Source organism: Saccostrea cucullata, unplaced genomic scaffold (genome assembly GCF_032062105.1).
Source record: "Saccostrea cucullata isolate Sc308-1 unplaced genomic scaffold, CSIRO_AGI_Scuc_v1 ctg561, whole genome shotgun sequence".
In the NCBI taxonomy this organism is placed as follows: Eukaryota; Metazoa; Mollusca; class Bivalvia; order Ostreida; family Ostreidae; genus Saccostrea; species Saccostrea cuccullata.
Genome location: NW_026920467.1, coordinates 141,071 through 166,347, shown reverse-complemented (window position 1 = coordinate 166,347; position 25,277 = coordinate 141,071). Strand labels below are relative to the sequence as shown.

General features: G+C 33.5%; 1 protein-coding gene across 1 annotated transcript; it reads right to left on the bottom strand.

Moving 5' to 3' along the window:
* Nucleotides 1–335: 335 nt before the first annotated feature.
* On the bottom strand, nt 336–25,114 carry LOC134249339 (cubilin homolog). The gene is made up of 18 exons (XM_062731696.1): nt 25,072–25,114; nt 24,389–24,497; nt 24,170–24,273; nt 20,504–20,677; nt 19,691–19,781; nt 19,443–19,579; nt 19,037–19,177; nt 17,568–17,807; nt 16,665–16,773; nt 16,448–16,551; nt 12,849–13,022; nt 12,057–12,147; nt 11,809–11,945; nt 11,227–11,367; nt 9,757–9,993; nt 3,991–4,152; nt 3,219–3,368; nt 336–815 (listed from the first exon to the last, which is right to left on the bottom strand). The coding sequence occupies exons 1-18, from the start codon at nt 25,112–25,114 to the stop codon at nt 568–570; spliced, it is 2,592 nt and encodes an 863-aa protein (XP_062587680.1). The 3' UTR covers nt 336–567.
* Between the last annotated feature and the right edge of the window lie 163 nt (nt 25,115–25,277).

Below are 25,277 nucleotides of genomic sequence, written 5' to 3'. Positions count from 1 at the left end.
TAGCTTAAAAAATATGTCAACAAATAGCGAGTGATTTACGAAAAAGAGTGCACAGGAATCTCAAATGCACTTGGGGCCTCCCAGGATTTAGCTTCTTCCCAACTTTTGGACCTTTGTTGTATCCATACCGCACAGCCAGGTCCTGAGAGAGGGGTAAACAACTAGTATTGTGTAGATCAATGTATTCCCGAATGAAAATTTACCTATTGACCTGGAACCAATCATCTTTTCTTTAAGACACATGTACATACCTTCACACTTTCTAAGTCCTTTTACTTTTAAATTGTGTCTTAGTTTAATATTTGCAAAATGATAACTTTAAACAACACTTTAGTAGAAAAGCTTTACAATTTAATAGTACATCAAATTTTATAAGGAAGACACATAGCATTGATATCTGAGAATATTGTTGAAGTTAGTTATCTGATATATTTCATACATGATTCAATGTTGAGTGATTTCCGGAATTACGATTATTTCTGGCCATGACACACAGGATTCAATTTTGAGTGATTTACGGAATTACGATGATTTCTGGCCATGACGAACCCCCGATAATAATTTGAGTCACTTGTCTTTTTGGTCTTTGACTAACAGTGTCAGCAGTTTTAGCAATTTATTACTTTCCTTCTTTTCTATTTTGAACATTTCCATTTCCATTTCCTGCTTTCTTTTCTCTATATCTAGTTTTCCTTCTTCTACCTTCTTTCTTATTTCTCTGTCCAACTTGACTTTATCTTTAAGATAGTTGGAGATAGCATCTTTTATCCATCTGGTTTTTAAATTCCCTTTTTCACCATCTGTGCAAGTGTTATCTGAAATCATTTACATCAACATGTAAAAAGTGGATTCTTTACAGCTAGAAATATTAAAGTACAATGAAATAAAAAAAATGAAACAATAAACAATTATTAATTATCATACGAGGGGCATTTCAAAAGTTCTGGCAACTGTTTAATAAAAGATTAACCGTTTTACGGAAATTGAGTTTGATATCATTGGAAAAATCAGAAAAATATATACATATTGTGACGTCAATTTATAAATTTTCTGAAGTAATAACTCCGAAAATGACGTCAGAATATAGAATGTTTAGCATACTGACCATAAAAATGACGTAACAAAAGACACAATTTGATCAAATTAAAATTTTCAAGACAACTTTTGCTCATTACTCGGACGCAAGTTAACGGACGCAAATGCCAGTTGCTGTAATGTTTACATAGACTACAATCTATCATATGGTATTTTATTTCGGAGATCTTCTTGTTCTGAAATGGTTTTAGCGAGTGTCAAAATTAGCATGGTTTTATCGAATCTCGCTCAAACTTTTGCGTTAAGGCCCTTTCACAATTGGCGCACGAGCAGAAGCGACAAATTATTCGTTCGACCGAATAATTTTGGTTAGGATCGTAAACTGTTGTCAAAATAATCGCATATGAAAAAAGTGTTCGTACGAAAATTGCACGATCTAAAGCGACTGTTGTGCATTAAATCTTGCGATATATCTTGCGTCTATATGCGACTGTTGTAGAATGAAAGCGAGTGTTGTAAGATAATGCGATAGGATTGCACGACTGATCAGGTAATCGGACGATTGAACGTGCGACAAAACAGTTGGACGTGCGGTGCTCGTGCGCTCATGCATTCCATAGTACGAATGTTCGTGCGAGTCAGAGGGCCGGGTATATATACCACCCGTTTCCGACGCTCTTCAGTTGACATAGTTAAGATGCTTATAATTATACACGGTATATATGCCTGTTGCAAAGCATGGCAATTGAAGATGATAAATCAAGCAATGATAGTAAAACGTTGCAAGATTACACGAGGCATGTCGAGCAACAGTCTCATGGTCGCAAAACACTCGCAAAGACAGCCGCGATTCATCTTATAATTACGATCTTAAAAAATCGTGCATCACTCTTACGAGTATATAAAACGTTGTAAGACGTTCGTACTAATTTTTGTGCGTTGAATTGCGATAATTTTGATCGCATTTGGTCGCGTCTGAATAGTGGGCATGTTGACTATTTTGAGGAGACTTGATGCGACCACTAAAACACATGCAATGAATGCGAGACATCGTGCAACGTATGCGATAGCTCGTGCGAAGCTAAAATTTTTCGATCGCAAAGTGTTGTAAAGTGCTCGTGTGCCAATTGTGAAAGGGCCTTAAAAGAGACCTAAATGTGAGAAAAAGACAAAGTTGACAATCAAAGAAAACTAGGCGATCGTGTTACAAAATTCGATGGCATAAATTCGTCAGGTGTTTTAACCAGATTTGTGGGATCGATGAAGGCTCAAGAGAAGTTAAGTTTACTGTGCCCCATATTTTCTCGAAAAATCCAAAATGGCGGCAGCGCAGTTGTAACCCAACCGTACCTCCACATATTCGGAAATTTTAATGCATGGAAAATAAATAAGATTGTACATGTCTGTGTAACTTATATTCATTTTTTGGATTCAAAAGTCAAAAGCAGTAGTGAGTTTTTGGGCACCGAAGTTGAATCTATATGAAAAAAATACGCTCAGAATCAAGTCAGTGACAAGATTTAGTACATTTTATTCGTAAAACTGTTAGAATTCTGTTACTCAAAATATATTTGATGAAAACTTCAGTTTAATATAGAACATGTTTTATTTCAAACAATGGAGAGCTATATAAAAGACCGAAAATCCAGCCGTATCATGTAAATAAAAATCTTAAATGAATATTTATAATAGCATAACCGGACATAAACCATGCTCGTAAACAAACCATACAATGAATAATGGGATTGCTGATAAACAGTATCATAGTCCTACTCTACCTCTTTGCAAATTAAAATTTTCTCTGAAATATATTTTCAAATAAGCCTTTGACAGAACTTATAAGGTCGTCTCCTGTGGATAAAAACGCGACTTTTCAGTATGCTTAACATTCTATATTCTGACGTCATTTTCGGAGTTATTACGTCATAAAAATTATAAAGTGATGTTACAATATGTGTATATTTTTCTGATCTTTCCAATGATGTCAAACTCAATTATTTCCGTAAAACGGTTAATCTTTTATTAAACAGTAACAGTTGCCAGAACTTTTGAAATGCCCCTCGTAATTATCATTGTAATATTTAAGAAAATGAACACTGCATTAAGTGGAACAATGATATTCGGTCAGCAGACTTTGTTCACAGTAACGTACTTCATCATGCTCAAAATTTTACAACACTCACCTGAGTTAGTGACATTAACATAGACGGACACCTGCACTGGTTCCGGAGAAGCTGTGTGTGAGCACGAGTAAGTTCCAGAATCGTCCAGCACTGCTGAGGGCTTCCTCAGAGTTGTGAACATCTTTCCCGAGGTCACATTGTAGCCAGAACCTAAGAGAAACAGTTATATTGTTCATTCGTCCACAAGTCTATGTTTTCTTTAATCCATTATTAATTACCCTTTTAAAGGCTATCATTATGTATGTTATATGTGCATTAAATTGCCTTTAACATGTTTAAGATAAATTTAGGGGGTTTATTTGGTTACTTGAATATGGGTATTAATGCTTTATTTTCAACCGTAATAACGGATTTACACAACAAAAACTTTTGGCGCTTCCTATGCTTATATTTAAAAAAGAACAAGAGCATTCCTTTTAATATTTAATATGAAGAGAACAAACAGTAATCAAGTCCACTGAAAGAATATAAATCGGAAGAGTTTTTTTTTTTAATTCTGTGTGAGAGTGAAGAACATTGTCAACATTCTTAAAGAAGACTCAATAAGGCTTTCAATAAGGACTCAGAGAAGAACAAATCGAAATGTTATTACATGTAACTCATAACATGTAATCAAAATTAAATGCAACATAAGTAAAAGTTTTTCTCTTTCAATAAAATTTTAACATTATATTCTGTCCGAATCGTATTACCCCGGCATGTTTTATATCATAAATTAGTTTCTTATTTTAAAAAAAAAAAGAGGAAACTGTAGACAATTCTCATACAATACCAGATAAAATTTTCTTTCCGTTCTTCTGCCAAATAAAACTTTCCCCGATTAAATTGATCAGAAACTCGGAATGTTTGACAGTGCATCGTAGGTTGATGTCTTCCTTGCATTTAAGTGAAAAGTCGCCTGGGGGTATCATTTCCAGCAAAAACTTTGGCTGAGCTAAACAAAGAACACATATCTTAGTAAAATAATTAGATCTGAGAATAATCCGTATATTACATTTACTTAAGTCTATGGACTATGATGTAGAAAAAAGTCAATTTAAGGTTAGAGAAAGTACGTGTATCTAATAAAAAGGATTCCGCTTAAAACAATATTTGTTTTTTTTTTAAGAACAGGAAAATGATGATGTATTTCTATCAATGAAGGAAGGCATAGACTTTCGGGTAGATCAGTGGAAAAGGTTCGTGACAATGCATATAGACAGGATCGAGAAAGAGGTTGATTCAGACTGATCTTATAGTTTGCATCAAGGATCTAACACATATGTTACCCGTAAGGGAGGGTTTAAATTTGTGAATATCCGGAAATGGCTTAAACCGAATAATGGAGAAGAATTGAGATCAACAAAGAAAGGCATTGCCTTAAACTTCACGGTGCTTTCCAAGCTTCGAGAGGTCATTCCTGCAATTAACGCGGAATTGGGTGAGGAGTTCCATTTTGTGGAATATTATGTAAGAATTCCGATATCCACCATAATCAGCTTGGCATGTTAAGTTGCGAGACATGCAATCCAAACGAAAAAACAAAACTGGTAGAGTGAAATGGAATGAAAAAATGAAATGTTGACACTTATAGTACCATGTCATTGTTTTTGCATTATGAATTATATGATTAACTTTATCATGTTTGTAAAGGATTTTTTTGTGTATGTTTGTATGATATGTTTAATAAAAACATTATAGCTCTTTTAAAACCTTTGTCGTTACCAACTCTCTTAAGGGATGGACTTATGTTGATATTGGATTTTTTTAAGAACGTTAAAATTATAATATATTTCTATCAACAAAGAAAGGTATTGCCTTGCAATTAGACCGATGGAAAAGTGACTAGACCTAATTTAGTTTGCATCTAGGATCTAACACATATGTTACTTTGAAAGGAGGATTGAAATGTCTGAATATCTCTTCAGAGAATCGTTTACAGCGAATGTTTATGCACAACAATTCCTACCAATATGTTAAGGAATTGCCTGAAATCACATAAAGTATTAACAAGGCCCCTTCCAGATCATTGGAATATTTTTATCAAAAACACTCCATAATACGTACCTCTCCTGGTTAAATCTGTATAGTCATTTTGCTAACTGGCACGGGACATGATTCTCCTTCCGATGGAGTAAACGATCTGATATTGAATCAAACAATAAAAATGGACAAGGATAAAGAAAACATGCACAGCAATGAAAAGCCTGAAAAAAGATCTTGACACAAGATGGAAACTATGGAATTTTCTATCAAATCATGAGAAAAATGTCCTGACCTGGAATCATTATGGAAAATTGATTTTGAATGGCGAGACCGTTAAGTGATTTAAGTTGATTCAATCCAATACCTGTATTCAACAAGAAAAGGTATGCAGCGTTCCTCTAAGGTCTAAAATATATTCATACCCCCAGATACACCCATGCCAGTAACAGGTAATCATTCATCGATTAAAACCCCAGAACAAATCGGAAAGGGATATATTATTGAGAGATCTACATCCGGTACAACGCCAGGACTTCGAAGCATAAAAAAGGGACGAAGATAAAGTGGATTGAATTTTATATGTACAATTATAAACAGTCAAAATAAAAAAAATCATCTAAAATTAATTGTTCTTTTGTTTGTTCTTGAAAGTTCCTTAATTAAATGTAAATACCCCTACATAACACAGGCAAACCATGTGTGAAAAAAACACACGTGTGATAAGATTATTTCCTCAATTCCTTCAAACACTCCGAAAACCATTCTAAGTTATTTCCAAAAAAAATCATTATATGAAGGAATCGATGTCGGTCTGACAAATCACTGTCCGCAATCTCACTGAGACAAAAATACACGACGTAATGTGTATCTTAAGACGGTGGTTTCATGAGAAGTAGTGTTCCATGAACTCTGCGATCTTGAAATATAACCAAAATTCTGCTGTTTACTTTTCCAATTGCAAGAGTCCTGAATATTCCTGGACAAATTCATTGTTTTGCTGTGTTGTGAGATGACTGCAAAATCATATCAAGCTTATGTTGTATGAAAGGATTCAAAATCAATTCCAATATTTCGACTTTTCTCTTAAAATGTAGTCTACCAGAAACACATTACATCCAAAGTGATTTTCGACCTTCAGCGGGAATTTCATACACATGTATCAACGAATAAATTTTCTTTAAAAAAACATACGATTTGTAAAAGACATTGTTCTGATTGAAACTATCTTAAAATAATGAGAAAAAAATCCACTACGTGCAGTATATGATCTCAATAAAAGGAAATAGATCAAACAAAATGACAATGCATGTTTTAAAGCTCGTGTTTTTATCGTTATTAGATGTTTTCTAATGATACCAAATGATAATGATAATACTCAGATGCTTCAAATCATACCAAATGATAATACATTGCTTAAAAAAAATTTGTTTTTTGTTGTACTCAGGTTCTTTTGTCTTCTTTAAAGCAAACTTGCATATCATCGTGACTCGGCAGGTTCCTATCCCCTCCTCCCACTACATCCCGTACCGCTCATCCATTGTTCATGTTCACCACATCATCCCATTTCTTTGTCTTATTCTACAACCGAACAAGTTTCTTAGCAACATACCACACCCCCATCACGTGGTCTATGTCACGTGCACCCCTTGCCTAGCAACACATCACTTCCAGGATCTTTAAGGACCCTCGGACGTCACTTCCAGGATCTCTAACGACCCTCTGACGTCACTTCCAGTGGAACTGTACAGCTACTCATGCAGCACACGTGATGACGTTAATTTTTCAATCGTCAACCTTCCTCACTTATGCAGCAATATACCTTTGTCACCTGCATACGGAGATTATCTCTCTCAGTTGATTCGATACGAAAGGGCTCTTGGATTTTACTTGAAAATGCGTTAATGGTAATCTATCAACCAAGCTCTATGATAAACGTGATGACCTTACCTTTACAATCGTCAACTTCCCTTATTTATGCAGCAATATACCTTTGTCACCTGCATACAAAGTTTATATCTCTCCGTTGATACGGGAGAAAATGTTCTACGTATGAACAATTTCTAAAACGAGTTAAAATATCGACAAACAAATTCATGAAGCAAGGATATCAGCAGTCTCCTTTTAAGTAATCATTTCGTTAGTTCTATGGTCGATACAATGACCTTGTCAGCAAATTCAATTTATCAATAAGTCAAATGCTGACTGACTTTTTTCATACTGATTGTTATGCCATTATTTACAAACTGAATTGTCCACGGACGTTTCCGGGTTTTTTTTTCAGGAATATGATATTTAGGAACACACGGCGACTGTAACCTGTCGGCAGGGGATGCTACCTCCTCCAAGGCATCTGATGTTTTGGAGGTCTGTGTTTGCTCCGCTCCTATTTTGTAAAGTTAAATGGATTTTTGAGCTCGAATACTATTCGTTATCTCCACCTATTTCGAAATTAAGACGGTCTATAACTTAAATAGTAGCAAATGCAAACATCCGTCCACTTTAAATAACTTTGACACTGTATTTTTATGCATTTTTCCTGCATGTGTAAACAAGAGTGATTTCTGTTTTAAAATTAAAATATTTTTCGAGGTCGCCATATACATGAACCCTATGATCAAATAAAAATAGATGAGCCCATTATTTATATCTTAATACAATATATGTACTTAGTTTGTGGAAAAACATTGATTTAGTACATATGTTACACGTATAACATTGATTTAGGGTCCTTAAGATAGCCGTTGATTAATTGTTTTGCGAAAAAGGATCAATGTACGACATAAAAATGTGCATTAATATACTGAAAGGAAAAAGAAACGCATAGTAAACTTTTATATCAAATTAAAACTATTATTTCGAAAATGTTTTCCAGTATTGTTATCAAACATTTTACTTCATCTTTAAACAACAAATTACCAAAATCTTGTGTGACTTGTGTGACTTTGACTGATAATTCCTGAGTTATTGAAATTGATATATCAAAACCCCCCAAAATAAAAATAAAAATTCTAATCATCTCCCTTGCACATTGGTAACAGTCTTGATTTTCCTGTGCATTGAGTTTATCAGAGCATTTATCTTTCTCATAGGATTATATCAGAATGATTGTCTGCTGTAAAAATATCGGTTTCAGTGATAATGCATTGATAATAACCGAGGTAGCATGATGAAAAGCCCTATCTTGATGTGACGTTGTTACGCGTCAACGTCACCGTCATGGTTGGTTGGGAACATTTTAAATTAACTCTATGACAACCGAAAAAACTTTTTTGGTTGAGAAGTTAAAAACAAACTGCACAGCAACATGTTGTTGCCTTTTTATTCACTTATGCAATTCAATTACTAGACCCAATGTAACTTCCGTCGGCCATACCATGATTGCAAGAAATTTATACTGAATGCAAATATCGGAAAACGATGCCTTTAACTCTAATGCATCTCTTGGCACTACAAAATGTGATCACAAAATTGTCATCATCAACATGCACGTGTTTTTGCCATTTTATCACTTCCCCTACGTGACGCCATACATTTCATGGATGAGTAATTTTGACCAGCGATTTTAGTGCACAGTGACCAAAATACACATTTGACAAATTTTCATAATTTTCGGTCCATAGTTAAATATTTTGCGCATATTATGCTCTTATGCGTTTCTTTTTCCTTTCAGTATACTTAATAGCACCTGCTTCTACTTCGTTCCTGAATATAATACGATGCAAATATTTGACTATGTCTACTTACAAAGCCCACTTACATATACGTGATATAGCAAATAGAAAAAAATCTAAATAATCTAATATTAAGGACAGATGATACAAACAATTTTCTTCGTTGGGAGAGATTTAATATCATAACAATGTTTAGAAAAGTGAATAATTATTCTGAGATTTTTCCCCCTAAGAAATGGAAAACGAAATAGACTTGGAAAATATTAGTAAATCAATATTACAATATAATTGCAGATATGGACAAAACACACTCAGTAAAGGTTTACAGATGAAAAAAATTCAGAATATGTTACCTTGATGCTACAAGTGTGATATAAACTTTATATGAAAATTGTATGAAGCCAAATGATTTTTATTAGGAAATGCAAAATGGTAAAAATCAACCTATGTGACATTGCTGGTTTTTCGTCATTTTGCTTTTCCTCATAAAATTCGCCTGGCTTGGTATAGTTTTCTAAAATTTATATTACACTTATAGCACTAAGATAACATATTCTGAAATTTGTTTTCACCTGTAAACCTTTACTGATTGTGGTTTGTATATATTTGTTTTTAATGAAATATTACTAATATTTTCCAAGTATATTTCATTTTTCCAGTTCATAAGAGAAAAAAATCTAAGAATTATCCACTTTTCTAAACTTGTGACATGAAATTAAGTCTTCTTCCAAAGAAAAAAATTGAAAGTATCATCTGTCCTTAATGTATTTTCCAGTACATAAACTCTCAATAAAAGTAGGAATAATAGTTATTTTTCATGTTTTGAGTGGAGAAAATCATTGACAGGGTCCATTCATGAAAAAAACTTCAAGCTCAAGGATTCAACTAGAACTCAGGACTACCTGTGCTTGTTGATAAATCCTGTGGACTATTTGTTTCAGGAGTTGGCGAGGCGTCAGAGGCTTTGGGTATGCCAGCACTTGTTTGACTAAAATCAGCTGTGGAGGTACTACTTTCTGGTGTGCTTCTGGTCGTTATTTCAGACCTAGTGGATTGCCTAAATCCTGTTGTGGTTTTACTAGATGAGGAATGGGTGGTTATGTGTGCAGTCTTACTCGTCTGAGGAGCGCCAGAAACCGCTGCAGTAAAAATATAATTTGTTGAAACTGAATAACTCAGAAAATGTTTCTCGCGTCAATACATTTTTGGAATAATTATTTTAGAAAATTATATATTATAGATACATGTATTATTATATAATATAATTATCTAAATTATTATTCCAAAAATATAAGAAGAAGGTACAGTTTGAGCTTTATTGTGCCCTAAAAATGTAATGTTCTTAAAAAGTTATGAAATTGGCTTTAATAATAGTTGAGTAGATGAATATGATAAATCATGAAAGAATATGGCATAAAGGCAGGACCTTTCTAGAAGTATGACGTCATCAATTTGGTGTATTTCTAAGTTTAATGCAGAAAAGCCTCAAAATAACTCATTTCTGTGCGAATTTTCCTTTAGAAAAATAGTGTCTGCCACCGTCGCCCACTTTAATTTTTGGATATATTATGTAAACTGCTATGAAAAATCACATATCTCAAAATCTTTCCGCGCGACGGTGGCAGGGTATATTTTCTTGAAGAAAATTCCACTGAAAATTGATGTCTTTTGCAACTTTTTAAGAAAATACGGGAAAATGCACAAGTTAATGACGTCACAATTAGCATTAAGGAGGTCATATGAGAAAAATGACTTTTATATTCTTACTGTAGGGAATTCCTATGATTAAGAAAGAATAAATTTTGATTTCTTATATCACTTTCATATTTTAGGAAAATATCGGGCTTAATTTGTATTGAAACTGTACATTTTTCATCTTCATATGAATACAGAAAATAGGTCTGCCAATAACGATGGGGGGGGGCAATTTGTACCCATGGGAATTGCATTGGATTGTTGGATTGTTGAAAAACAATCGATTCCGAAAAAGTGTTCAAGACTTCTATAATAAGCCTAACACTTGGAATAATTTCTGACTATATATACCTCCGAATAATATTGTCTTAGTTCTAGTTCAACAATTTAAGGTGTATTACAACTGTTTTAAGAGAAATCGGTCTTAATTCTTCGACTGTAAATCCATTTTGAATTCACAATTTGCTTTCTAGGGGTAAAATAAATTCTTCAAAATCAGATATATTTTCAACATCACTGTTATACGACAACTAAGCTGAAAATGCATGTCATTCTAAGTTTTTCTTAATCGTCAATTTTCCTTATTTACGTTGTAGTATGTACGTCTCACAATCTACTCAATAGATAAATATTTCATGAATGGTTTATTAATTATTACAACTTAAACTTATACTTACTTTCAATATAAAACGCCAGAACAAATCCGCTACCAGCATAGCCAAAGTCGCTTGTAAAACGCACGTTCGCTTTCGTGCTGTTGAGTGGCATAGGGGAAGAAGTTTGCAATATGTTGTCCTCCTCCTGCTTACAAAATTCTTCTAAAGAAATGCATTTAACGAAATGTTCATTCTAAAAAAATAATTACCTATAGATAGACAGTAAAAAGGATTCAATATTCAAGACGAGGTGTTTGTACACTACTTTCGCAGAGCCCTGTACAAATATTCATTTACTAAATAGTAACTGAAATACAAAAACATTTTTCATGTTTGATAGCCAAATTAATCATGCAGTAATACAAGCTACATCTCTTTCCGATAATCAATTCTGTTCTTAATACATTTAATGTACTGACTATTTCTAACATGTTTTGGTTCTTCGTATCGATACTTATTTTTTCATATTGAAAAAATAAGCGTTGTCAAAATGAACGAAGTTGTACGTTTAACAATTGGTATAAGAAATGCAACTTTTTCTTGAATTGCGATTAGTCATCCTAAAAATATCCAGAAAAAATATTTAATAATTAATAAACTTACCATTTAGACCATCAATTCTTACAAAATCGCTGCAGCTATCAAACCCCATCTCTAGATATTGAGACCTAAACTCAAATACTAAACGGGTTTCTCTCTCAATGAACGCTGGTTCCACAGTCCACAGACAATTCAAATTACTTAAATATAATAATTATTATAATAAATTATATAATATTGTATTATATATATTGTTTAAAAACTTTAAATATGAAGTATTATTAAATATTTCTATACTGTGCTCATATTACCTGTTATAATTAGATGGGAAGTTTGGGGACGTAATAAATTTTGGTGTCTTCTCTGCCAACATCCTTGTACCACCACTCACACATGTAGAATCTGTGGAAATAAAATTAAATTCTTAATGTTTGACAACAAGAGTGCCTATACCAATTTAATTAAAGGTTGCCCCTGCCATTTATCTACTAGGGGTATTTTTTTTATCTTTGTGTCATAATTTTCTTAATACAGTACTTATTCCTTGTATGCAAAATATCAAATAGATGTATTCTTTTTGTCCTGTCTGTCTGTCTGTTTGTTTGTCTGCAAAGTTTAACCTTTGTCATAACTTTTGAACATGAAAGATAGAGACTTCATATTTGGTATGCATAATCCACTAAGTAGGTTCTTTCAAATGATACCAAGGTCAATGACCTTGTGACCTTGACTGTGATCTACATGCTAAAAATAGATTTTTGAACCTTCACCGTTACTTTTGCACAATGAGAGATAGCGACTTCATATTTGGTATGCATACTCCACTAAGTTCTTTCAAATCACGCCAAGGTCAATGACCTTGTGACCTTGACTGTGACCTATATGCTAAACATAGCTTTTTCAAACTTTGCTGCCGCTGGGCATCTTGTCTTAGTTAACCTTTGACTAAAGCTTATTTAAAAATATATTGATCAATTATGTGTTTTAATCAATTTTCATGAAGGAAATTTTAATGTTATCTTCTAATTAATTCTTTATTAAACTATAATACATCATATCCATGTCGTATAAACATTTCCGTGATCGATATAAAGGATGTTTACCTCTGTTGCTTTTCACGGCCATAAAACGAAACTGAAATCCGCCTCCACTATGGGAAGAAATAGTCAACATAGAAAGTAGGACCTCTGATGTTCTAGTTTGTATAATGTCGTAACAGTATCCGTTAGTTCTGGGACAAGTGACACAGTTGTCTTTTTGTGCTGAGGTTGTCGCACCTTCAAATTAAAGCAACTGATTATTTTGGACTTATTCTACTTAATGATGTTTACATAGATTAATTCAAAAAAGAGAGAGAAAGAGAAAAGAAAAAACACTGCAGTCCATTTTAACGGAAAGGTGACATTTTAGAAAAAAAAATTGTTTTTTAAATAAATCGTCGAGATTGGACAATCTTTGACTTTCTGAAAAACCAGACAAAATTTAACACCGGGATGGGACATAAATACTTGCCCTTGCTTAGTATTCAGCTATGAAGAGTAGTGGGATAGATGACTTAAACTTGTAGGCATACAGAAATACTAGTACTTTTATTTTCAGAACTAAATGTTGGTGAATTTCAAATGCAATTTTGGACTACGCACAACGTTAAAAAAACCGACGAGCACTTCGGTACAAACCTTGAAATCTACGTCGTGAAGATAACGATGAAAATGGTGAATAAAACAAATCGTGATATCGTTCTCAAAATATCGTTAAACTAGAAGTACTGTGAGCAATGAGCTCACTAAATGATACCCCGCCTCCCATATGAATATAATGACAGTGTCCATGTTTTGCTATGGAAAACCCAAATTCTGTGTCGGATCAAAAGGTAAAATAAAAGGTGCACAATGACAATATAATACAGATTCTGTGAACGTTTCATCAAATTTCATTCAGTGGTATGAGAGGATTTGCGGATAAGAGATGGGTACCCCAAAGCGTAACAGACGGACGTACAGCTAGACGGACAGACGGACGGACGAACAGAAGAAAGGACGGACGGACGGACGAACATAACGATTACTATATACCCTCCCACTTTTCAAGCAGGGGTATAATAATACAAATATGTGAAGAGGGCAAAAACAAGGACATCTGGAAGTTCCAGAGGTGGGATCAAATGCTGCCTTTGATCGAAAAGAGAAAAATAAGCATCCTTGTCAGCCAGTCACTTCCGGCCTGATTCCTATGCATTGAGTAAGCAGTTTAGTTTTTTAAAAAAAAGCCTAACAGTTAGCATGAAACAAGTCAGTTAAAATAGGACTCAATGATAGGTCATTTTTGCTGACGAGATCATTATTTATGAAATGCTATTTTCAATCGTCGTTGTTAAAATCTTTGTATTCCAAACAACCAGAATGAATTTGATACATAGCGGGTCCATTCTTATGTTGAAATAAAAGATAACACAGAGTCTGATACATCTGTTTCATATCAATTTGGATATTTTACTGGGAAAAGACATAAATGGTAATCTAACAACCAAGCTCTGTGGCAATGCACTTTGAAAATTGTTTTCAAAGTGCGTTAAATTTGGGACCAGCTCAACGCACTTTGAATTTAAAAGAGTTAACATTAATATATTCTACCATGGAGACACTTAACGCACTTTAAAAAAAAATACGTAAAAACAAAAATTCTTGATTTAGATTTAATAATGGAAAGATACTATTGAATGTTATTTGTCTTTCAAACAACTCATGAATTGATTTAGTCGCGTCGAGAAGATGAGAAGACGGGTAGAAGATCTCTCAGCCTATAACTCTTTCTTTTCAATACACAGGCGTAGGTAACAAATAAAACGGAGGGGGGGGGGTAATAACCCCCAAAAGGGTAAGCCGCATTTTCAATACCTATATGTGTATCTAAGCCTTCTCCCCTTGCCCTTCGCCCGGTGCCTATGCTATACCCAAAACATAGATATGTATTTACATAACTGGTATGACGTTGAAAACTTTCAATAAATGAGTTAACTTAAAACAGATGAAAGCTAGAAATTCTTAAGAACAATAAAACGTATTTCTTAGTTTTGAAAAATCAAACGGCCCCCTTTTTCTTAAGATAAATGCTATGCTTTAAGTCGTTCACTTTTAGCCCCCATCCCAGATTTTATTACAGACTAGAATTTTTAAAAAGAAACGAAATAATGATATTCAACAATCATCTCTGTATTTTCTCTAAAAGACCCATTTCCCCTTTATAACATTTATCAAAACCTAAAATATTTAAAAACATCAATATCTCAGGTCCTGAAGTGACCTTATCATAAAAAAAATTATCCAACCAGGGTCAGTCATTTATCATTTACCGATATTTTGTAAGAATATTGATCAAGCTTTATATTTTTTTCAAAGTGCGTTAATATGATCGATATAAGCGCACTTTGAAAAGAAATTTAATTTTTTCAAAGTGCGTAAGCTTGGTCCCAAATTTAACGCACTTTGGAAAAAAATTCAAATGCGTAATTTTTCAAAGTGCGTTGTAACAAAGCTTTCTGAATTCTGAATTATTTTTTCAATTTCCTTGCTTATACAGTGCTCAATATACCTTCATCACCTTCATATGGTGTTTAGATCTCACATGCAGTTGATTCGATACGCGAGAGCGTGCTCTACGTATTTATAATTTCTAAAACGGGGTAAATTACTGACAAACAAGTTGAAGAAACAAAAATATCAGCTGTCTCGTTTAAAGTCATCATTTCGTAAGTTATATGGTCGATTGTCAGCGAAATACAATTTATAAATGAGCCAAATGCTGCATGACTCTTTTTCATACTAATTGTTAGGCCATTATTCAAACACTGAATAGTCCACAGATTTCTCCGTTATTTCCAAGTCTTGATCAAGGGCACATGGCGGATGTGACCGGTCGGCAGGTATACTCACTCCTCCATGGCACCTGATCCTTCCTCTGATGTTTTGAGGTCCGTGTTTGCTTCGCTCCAGTTTTTTTTATTTTTTAATGGACTTTTGAGCTTGAATACTGTTTGTTATCTCCATATATTTCATTCTGTGAGATAAAAATTAACTGTCATGAAATATGAGGTGTTCGGGTTCTGTAGACAGGCTGTTTGATACCCTATAGGTCCAAAGGGTTAACATATATGTATTGAAACCCTAAACTACATCCTCAAGACACCACCTATCAGATACCACAAGTAAAATCAGCAACTGCGTAAAACTTGACGTAACATGAGTTTGAGGAAGAAAAAATGACGGACGTAAAAGCTTTGGATAACAATAATATACTCGATCTTTCTGTCGGAAGTATGTGCATAGTTACATTGAACAAATTAACTTTATAGAGCTTAATACGTGAATTTACAATAATGTGTATTTTAACTGGTTGGTAAGATTTGTAAAATTTTCTTTACGTCCGTGCTTTCCGAAGAAAGAGTACATTGTGCATACTCTTTTTCCTCCAACTTCTAGTGAAAACCTTTAAATATACAATGATTGCAAATATGGAGAACGCTGGGATCAAAAGCTTTCTTTTGGTTTATGTTTGCATTTATAAAGATAAATTTAACCTGATAAAACGCTAAACATAAAAATACATGTATTGTGAAATGTAACATAGAATTTTAAGTAATTTAATCGAATATTATTGTTAAAAATTGAAATCAGAATTTGTATGAGAGAGGGGGGGGACATACCATAATACAGACCGATAGTTACATCAGCCTCACACACCCATTCCGGATAAACCACAATCTCATAGCCCTGTGCTGCAATGATTTTCCAGGAACAGTTTCTGGCTCTAAAATCATAATATTTCATTCTATTGCTCGTACCTTTGAAAGTATTTTGAAAAGAAAATAAAACGTACTGGAGTGTTAAGTTTCAGTTTGTTTCTGTATGATTTGTTCTTACGCTTCAAGTCCCGTATTCACCGGGTAATCGTCTGGATAGGTAACTTTTCTCCCCATATAAGGCTGAAGAATTATTTCCGCAACCCCATCACAAGCAGGTACCGGTGAAACTGACATGAAAAAAGCATAATGTTTATTCAATCAGATTGAATGTTTATTATCATGTTAAATAACAGTGTTTTATTTAAAATATTACACTGCATACCTTTGTCCCAGATGAAATTGAAAGTGAAAAAAAAAAGATGTCTGTTCATCGATAAACTTGGTTTAAAAAAAATAACGTGTCTTGTTAAGCCAAGAGAGAGAGATAGAGAAGTGGGCGGGGCTTCTTTAGACGTGATCATTTCTTTAAAATAATGTTTGCTTGCCCTCTCCCGACTCATAGTAAATCTATTGGGTTGGTAGCGGGTAGGTAGGTGGGAAATTTTTTTTTCCAAGAATTAAATTTCAACATAAATGTATTTGTGAATAAACGGGATAAGAGGAATAAAAAGAAAAACTGTCGTCTCCTGGAATGTAAATTATGACAGGCCCATTTATAAAGCATAAAAAACCTGGTGAAATTTAATCGGTAATAAAGAAAAGTTTTTGACAACAATAAATATGTTTGTTTTTAATGAAATATTACTAATATTTTCCAAGTATATTTCATTTTTCCAGTTCATAAGAGAAAAAAATCTAAGAATTATCCACTTTTCTAAACTTGTGACATGATATTAAGTCTCTTCCAAAGAAAAAAATTGAAAGTATCATCTGTCCTTAATGTATTTTCCAGTACATAAACTCTCAATAAAAGTAGGAATAATAGTTATTTTTCATGTTTTGAGTGGAGAAAATCATTGACAGGGTCCATTCATGAAAAAAAAACTTCAAGCTCAAGGATTCAACTAGAACTCAGGAATACCTGTGCTTGTTGATAAATCATGTGAAGCATTTGTTTCAGGAGTTGGTGAGGCTTCAGAAGCTTTGGGTATGCCAGCACTTGTATGACTACGAAAACCTACTGTGGAGGTACTATTTTCTGGTGTGCTTCTGGTCGTTATTTCAGAACTAGTGGATTGCCTAAATCCTGTTGTGGTTTTACTAGATGAGGAATGGGTGGTTATGTGTGCAGTCTTACTCGTCTGAGGAGCGCCAGAAACCGCTGCAGTGAAAATATAATTTGTTGAAACTGAATAACTCAGAAAATGTTTCTCGCGTCAATACATTTTTGGAATAATTATTTTAGAAAATTATATATTATAGATACATGTATTATTATATAATATAATTATCTAAATTATTATTCCAAAAATATAAGAAGAAGGTACAGTTTGAGCTTTATTGTGCCCTAAAAATGTAATGTTCTTAAAAAGTTATGAAATTGGCTTTAATAATAGTTGAGTAGATGAATATGATAAATCATGAAAGAATATGGCATAAAGGCAGGACCTTTCTAGAAGTATGACGTCATCAATTTGGTGTATTTCTAAGTTTAATGCAGAAAAGCCTCAAAATAACTCATTTCTGTGCGAATTTTCCTTTAGAAAAATAGTGTCTGCCACCGTCGCCCACTTTAATTTTTGGATATATTATGTAGACTGCTATGAAAAATCACATATCTCAAAATCTTTCCGGGCGACGGTGGCAGGGTATATTTTCTTGAAGAAAATTCCACTGAAAATTGATGTCTTTCGCAACTTTTTAAGAAAATACGGGAAAATGCACAAGTTAATGACGTCACAATTAGCATTAAGGAGGTCATATGAGAAAAATGACTTTTATATTCTTACTGTAGAGAATTCCTATGATTAAGAAAGAATAAATTTTAATTTCTTATATCACTTTCATATTTTAGAAAAATATCGGGCTTAATTTGTATTGAAACTGTACATTTTTCATCTTCATATGAATACAGAAAATAGGTCTGCCAATAACGGGGGGGGGGGGCAATTTGTACCCATGGGAATTGCATTGGATTGTTGGATTGTTGAAAAACAATCGATTCCGAAAAAGTGTTCAAGACTTCTATAATAAGCCTAACACTTGGAATAATTTCTGACTATATATACCTCCGAATAATATTGTCTTAGTTCTAGTTCAACGATTTAAGGTGTATTACAACTGTTTTAAGAGAAATCGGTCTTAATTCTTCGACTGTAAATCCATTTTGAATTCACAATTTGCTTTCTAGGGGTAAAATAAATTCTTCAAAATCAGATATATTTTCAACATCACTGTTATACGACAACTAAGCTGAAAATGCATGTCATTCTAAGTTTTTCTTAATCGTCAATTTTTACGTTGTAGTATGTACGTCTCACAGTCTACTCAATATGTGAAATTATGAATGGTTTATTAATTATTACAACTCAGACTTAAACTTATACTAACTTTCAATATAAAACGCCAAAACAAATCCGCTACCAGCATAGCCAAAGTCGCTAGTAAAACGCACGTTCGCTTTCGTGCTGTTGAGTGGCATAGGGGAAGAAGTTTGCAATATATTGTCCTCCTCCTGCTTACAAAATTCTTCTAAAGAAATGCATTTAACGAAATGTTCATTTTAAAAAAATAATTACCTATAAATAGACAGTAAAAAGGATTCAATATTCAAGACGAGGTGTTTGTACACTACTTTCGCAGAGCCCTGTACAAATATTCATTTACTAAATAGTAACTGAAATACAAAAACATTTTTCATGTTTGATAGCCAAATTAATCATGCAGTAATACAAGCTACATCTCTTTACGATAATCAATTCTGTTCTTAAAAATATTTAATAATTAATAAACTTACCATTTAGACCATCAATTCTTACAAAATCGCTGCAGCTATCAAACCCCATCTCTAGATATTGAGACCTAAACTCAAATACTAAACGGGTTTCTCTCTCAATGAACGCTGGTTCCACAGTCCACAGACAATTCAAATTACTTAAATATAATAATTATTATAATAAATTATATAATATTGTATTATATATATTGTTTAAAAACTTTAAATATGAAATATTATTAAATATTTCTATACTGTGCTCATATTACCTGTTATAATTAGATGGGAAGTTTGGGGACGTAATAAATTTTGGTGTCTTCTCTGCCAACATCCTTGTACCACCACTCACGCATGTAGAATCTGCGTAAATAAAATTGAATTTTTAATGTTTGACAACATGAGTGCCTATACCAATTTTTTAATGTTTTTTTTTTTTTAATTAAAGGTTGCCCCTGCCATTTATCTACTAGGGTTTTTTTTATCGTTGTGTCATAATTTTCTATAATACAGTACTTGTTCCTTGTATGCAAAATACCAAAAAGATGTATTGTTTTTGTCCTGTCTGTCTGTCTGTTTGTTTGTCTGCAAAGTTTAACCTTTGTCATAACTTTTGAACCATGAAAGATAGAGACTTCATATTTGGTATGCATAATCCACTAAGTAGGTTCTTTCAAATGATACCAAGGTCAATGACCTTGTGACCTTGACTGTGATCTACATGCTAAAAATAGATTTTTGAACCTTCACCATAACTTTTGCACAATGAGAGATAGCGACTTCATATTTGGTATGCATACTCCACTAAGTTCTTTCAAATCACGCCAAGGTCAATGACCTTGTGACCTTGACTGTGACCTATATGCTAAACATAGCTTTTTCAAACTTTGCTGCCGCTGGGCATCTTGTCTTAGTTAACCTTTGACTAAAGCTTATATAAAAATATGTTGAACAATTATGTGTTTTAATCAATTTTCATGAAGGAAATTTTGATGTCATCTTCTGATTAAATCTTTATTAAACTATAATATATCACGTCCATGTCGTATAAACACTTTCGTGATCGATATATAAAGGATGTTTACCTCTGTTTCTTTCCACAGCCATAAATCGAAACTGAAATCCGCCTCCACTATGGGAAGAAATAGTCAACATAGAAAGTAGGACCTCTGATGCTCTAGTTTGTATAATGTCGTAACAGTATCCGTTAGTTCTGGGACAAGTGACACAGTTGTCTTTTTGTGCTGAGGTTGTCGCACCTTCAAATTAAAGCAACTGATTATTTTGGACTTATTCTACTTTATGATGTTTACATAGATTAATTCAAAAAAGAGAGAGAAAGAGAAAAGAAAAAACACTGCAGTCCATTTTAACGGAAAGGTGACATTTTAGAAAAAAAAATTGTTTTTTAAATAAATCGTCGAGATTGGACAATCTTTGACTTTCTGAAAAACCAGACAAAATTTAACACCGGGATGGGACATAAATACTTGCCCTTGCTTAGTATTCAGCTATGAAGAGTAGTGGGATAGATGACTTAAACTTGTAGGCATACAGAAATACTAGTACTTTTATTTTCAGAACTAAATGTTGGTGAATTTCAAATGCAATTTTGGACTACGCACAACGTTAAAAAAACCGACGAGCACTTCGGTACAAACCTTGAAATCTACGTCGTGAAGATAACGATGAAAATGGTGAATAAAACAAATCGTGATATCGTTCTCAAAATATCGTTAAACTAGAAGTACTGTGAGCAATGAGCTCACTTAATGATACCCGCCTCCCATATGAATATAATGACAGTGTCCAAGGTGGGATCAAATGAAACCTTTGTTTTGCTATGGAAAACCCAAATTCTGTGTCGGATCAAAAGTAAAATAAAAGGTGCACAATGACAATATAATACAGATTCTGTGAACGTTTCATCAAATTTCATTCAGTGGTATGAGAGGATTTGCGGATAAGAGATGGGTACCCCAAAGCGTAACAGACGGACGTACAGCTAGACGGACAGACGGACGGACGAACAGAAGGAAGGACGGACGGACGGACGAACATAACGATTACTATATACCCTCCCACTTTTCAAGCAGGGGTATAATAATACAATATGTGAAGAGGGCAAAAACAAGGACATCTGGAAGTTCCAGAGGTGGGATCAAATGCTGCCTTTGATCGAAAAGAGAAAAATAAGCATCCTTGTCAGCCAGTCACTTCCGGCCTGATTCCTATGCATTGAGTAAGCAGTTTAGTTTTTAAAAAAAGCCTAACAGTTAGCATGAAACAAGTCAGTTAAAATAGGACTCAATGATAGGTCATTTTTGCTGACGAGATCATTATTTATGAAATGCTATTTTCAATCGTCGTTGTTAAAATCTTTGTATTCCAAACAACCAGAATGAATTTGATACATAGCGGGTCCATTCTTATGTCGATTTGATCGCAGTGAGCTTGAAATAAAAGATAACACAGAGTCTGATACATCTGTTTCATATTAATTTGGATATTTTACTGGGAAAAGACATAAATGGTAATCTAACAACCAAGCTCTGTGGCAACGCACTTTGAAAATTGTTTTCAAAGTGCGTTAAATTTGGGACCAGCTCAACGCACTTTGAATTTTTTTTCAAAGTGTGTTAAGAGTTAACATTAATATATTCTACCATGGAGACACTTAACGCACTTTGAAAAAAAAAATACGTAAAAACAAAAATTCTTGATTTAGATTTTAATAATGGAAAGATACTATTTCAGTGTTATATGTCTTTGTCTTTCAAAATACTCATGAATTGATTTAGTCCCGTCGAGAAGATGAGAAGACGGGTAGAAGATCTCTTTCTTTTCAATACACAGGCGTTGGTAACAAATAAAACGGGTGGGGGGGGGGGGGGGGGTAATAACCCCTAGGGTAAGCTGCATTTTCAATACCTATATGTGTATCTTTCTAAAATAAGTGGGGGGACTAAGCCTTCTCCCCTTGCCCTTCGCCCGGTGCCTATGCTATACCCAAAACATAGATATGTATTTACATAACTGGTATGACGTTGAAAACTTTCAATAAATGAGTTAACTTAAAACAGATGAAAGCTAAAAATTCTTAAGAACAGTAAAACGTATTTCTTAGTTTTGAAAAATCAAACGGCCCCCTTTTTCTGAAGATAAACGCTATGCTTTAAGTCGTTCACTTTTAGCCCCCATCCCATCTATTATTAGACTAGAATTTTTAAAAAGAAACGAAATAATGATATTCAACAATCATTTCCCCTTTATAACATTTATCAAAACCTAAAATATTTAAAAACATCAATATCTCAGGTCCTGAAGTGACCTTATCATAAAAAAAATTATCCAACCAGGGTCAATTTGTTATACCGATTATTTGTTAAGAATATTGATCAAGCTTTACATTTTTTTCAAAGTGCGTTAATATGATCGATATAAACGCACTTTGAAAAGAAATTTAATTTTTTCAAAGTGCGTTAGCTTGGTCCCAAATTTAACGCATTTTGAAAAAAAAATTCAAAGTGCGTAATTTTTCAAAGTGCGTTGTAACAAAGCTTTCTGAATTCTGAATTATTTTTTCAATTTCCTTGCTTATACAGTGCTCAATATACCTTCATCACCTGCATATGGGATTTATATCTCAAGGTTAATTCGATACGCAAGAACATGCTCTACTTGTATATAATTTCTAAAACGGGGTAAATTACTGACAAACAAGTTGAAGAAACAAAAATATCAGCTGTCTCGTTTAAAGTCATCATTTCGTAAGTTATATGGTCGATTGTCAGCAAATACAATTTATAAATGAGCCAAATGCTGCATGACGTTTTTTCATACTAATTGTTAGGCTATTATTCAAACACTGAATAGTCCACAAATTTCTCCGTTATTTCCCAGTCTTGATCAAGAGCACATGGCGGATGTGACCGGTCGGCAGGTATGCTCACTCCTCCATGGCACCTGATCCTTCCTCTGATGTTTTGAGGTCCGTGTTTGCTTCGCTCCAGTTTTTTATTTTTTAATGGACTTTTGAGCTTGAATACTGTTTGTTATCTCCATATATTTCATTCTGTGAGATAAAAATTAACTGTCATGAAATATGAGGTGTTCGGGTTATGTAGACAGGCTGTTTGATACCCTATAGGTCCAAAGGGTTAACATATATGTATTGAAACCCTATACTACATCAGATACCACAAGTAAAATCAGCAACTGCATAAAACTTGACGTAACATGAGTTTGAGGAAGAAAAATTGACGGACGTAAAAGCTTTGGATAACAATAATATACTCGATCTTTCTGTCGGAAGTATGTGCATAGTTACATTGAACGAATTAACTTTATAGAGCTTAATACGTGAATTTACAATAATGTGTATTTTAACTGGTTGGTAAGATTTGTAAAATTTTCTTTACGTCCGTGCTTTCCGAAGAAAGAGTACATTGTGCATACTCTTTTTCCTCCAACTTCTAAATTATATTAAGCAATGAATGGTGAAAACCTTTAAATATACAATGATTGCAAATATGGAGAACGCATAGGACCAAAAGCTTTCTTTTGGTTTATGTTTGCATTTATGTAGATTAAAACCTGATAAAACGCTCAACATAAAAATACATGTATTGTGAAATGTAACATAGAATTTTAAGTAATTTAATTGAATATTATTGTTAAAAACTGAAATCAGAATTTGTATGAGAGAGAGAGAGAGAGAGGGAGAGAGAGAGAGAGATATGGGCACATACCATAATATAGACCGATAGTTACACCAGCCTCACACACCCATTCCGGATAAACCACAATCTCATAGCCCTGTGCTGCAATGATTTTCCATGAACAGTTTCTGGCTCTAAAATCATAATATTTCATTATATTGTTCATACCTTTGAAAGTATTTTGAAAAGAAAATAAAAAGTACTGGAGTGTTAAGTTTCAGTTTGTTTCTAAATATGATTTGTTCTTACGCTTCAAGTCCCGTATTCACCGGGTAATCGTCTGGATAGGTAACTTTTCTCCCCATATAAGGCTGAAGAATTATTTCCGCAACCCCATCACAAGCAGGTACCGGTGAAACTGACATGAAAAAAGCATAATGTTTATTCAATCAGATTGAATGTTTATTATCACGTTAAATAACAGTGTTTTATTTAAAATATTACACTGCATATCTTTGTCCGAGATGAAATTGAAAATGAAAAAAAAAAGATGTCTGTTCATCGATAAACTACAGAAGCCCCGCCCACTTCTCTATCTCTCTCTCTTGGCTTCTGTAGACGTGATCATTTCTTTAAAATAATGTTTGCTTGCCCTCTCCCGACTCATAGTAAATCTATTGGGTTGGTAGCGGGTAGGTAGGTGGGAATTTTTTTTTCCAAGATTTAAATTTCAACATAAATGTATTTGTGAATAAACGGGATAAGAGGAATAAAAAGAAAAACTATCGTCTCCTGGAATGTAAATTATGACAGGCCCATTTATAAAGCATAAAAAACCTGGTGAAATTTAATCGGTAATAAAGAAAAGTTTTTGACAACAATAAATTGGCATGAAAATAACACACACACCCCACCCCCAAATAAAAAAAAAACAATATTATAAAGACATAAAGTATACGTGATGAAAAATAAAACTTACGGCATTAACTTACCGTAGAACAAAATAAACAGGAAAACAACCTGGTTTATATTCATCTTCTAACTTACTGCACTCTAAGAAACAATTCAAAACAGAAACATTTTATATGATGTACATGATACCACGTTTATGTACATGTTGCATATTGTAGGAAGAATGAAATATTTGTCTTGAATGAAAACATTTTTATCAAGTTAACTTACCTTCTTAATTCTTAGG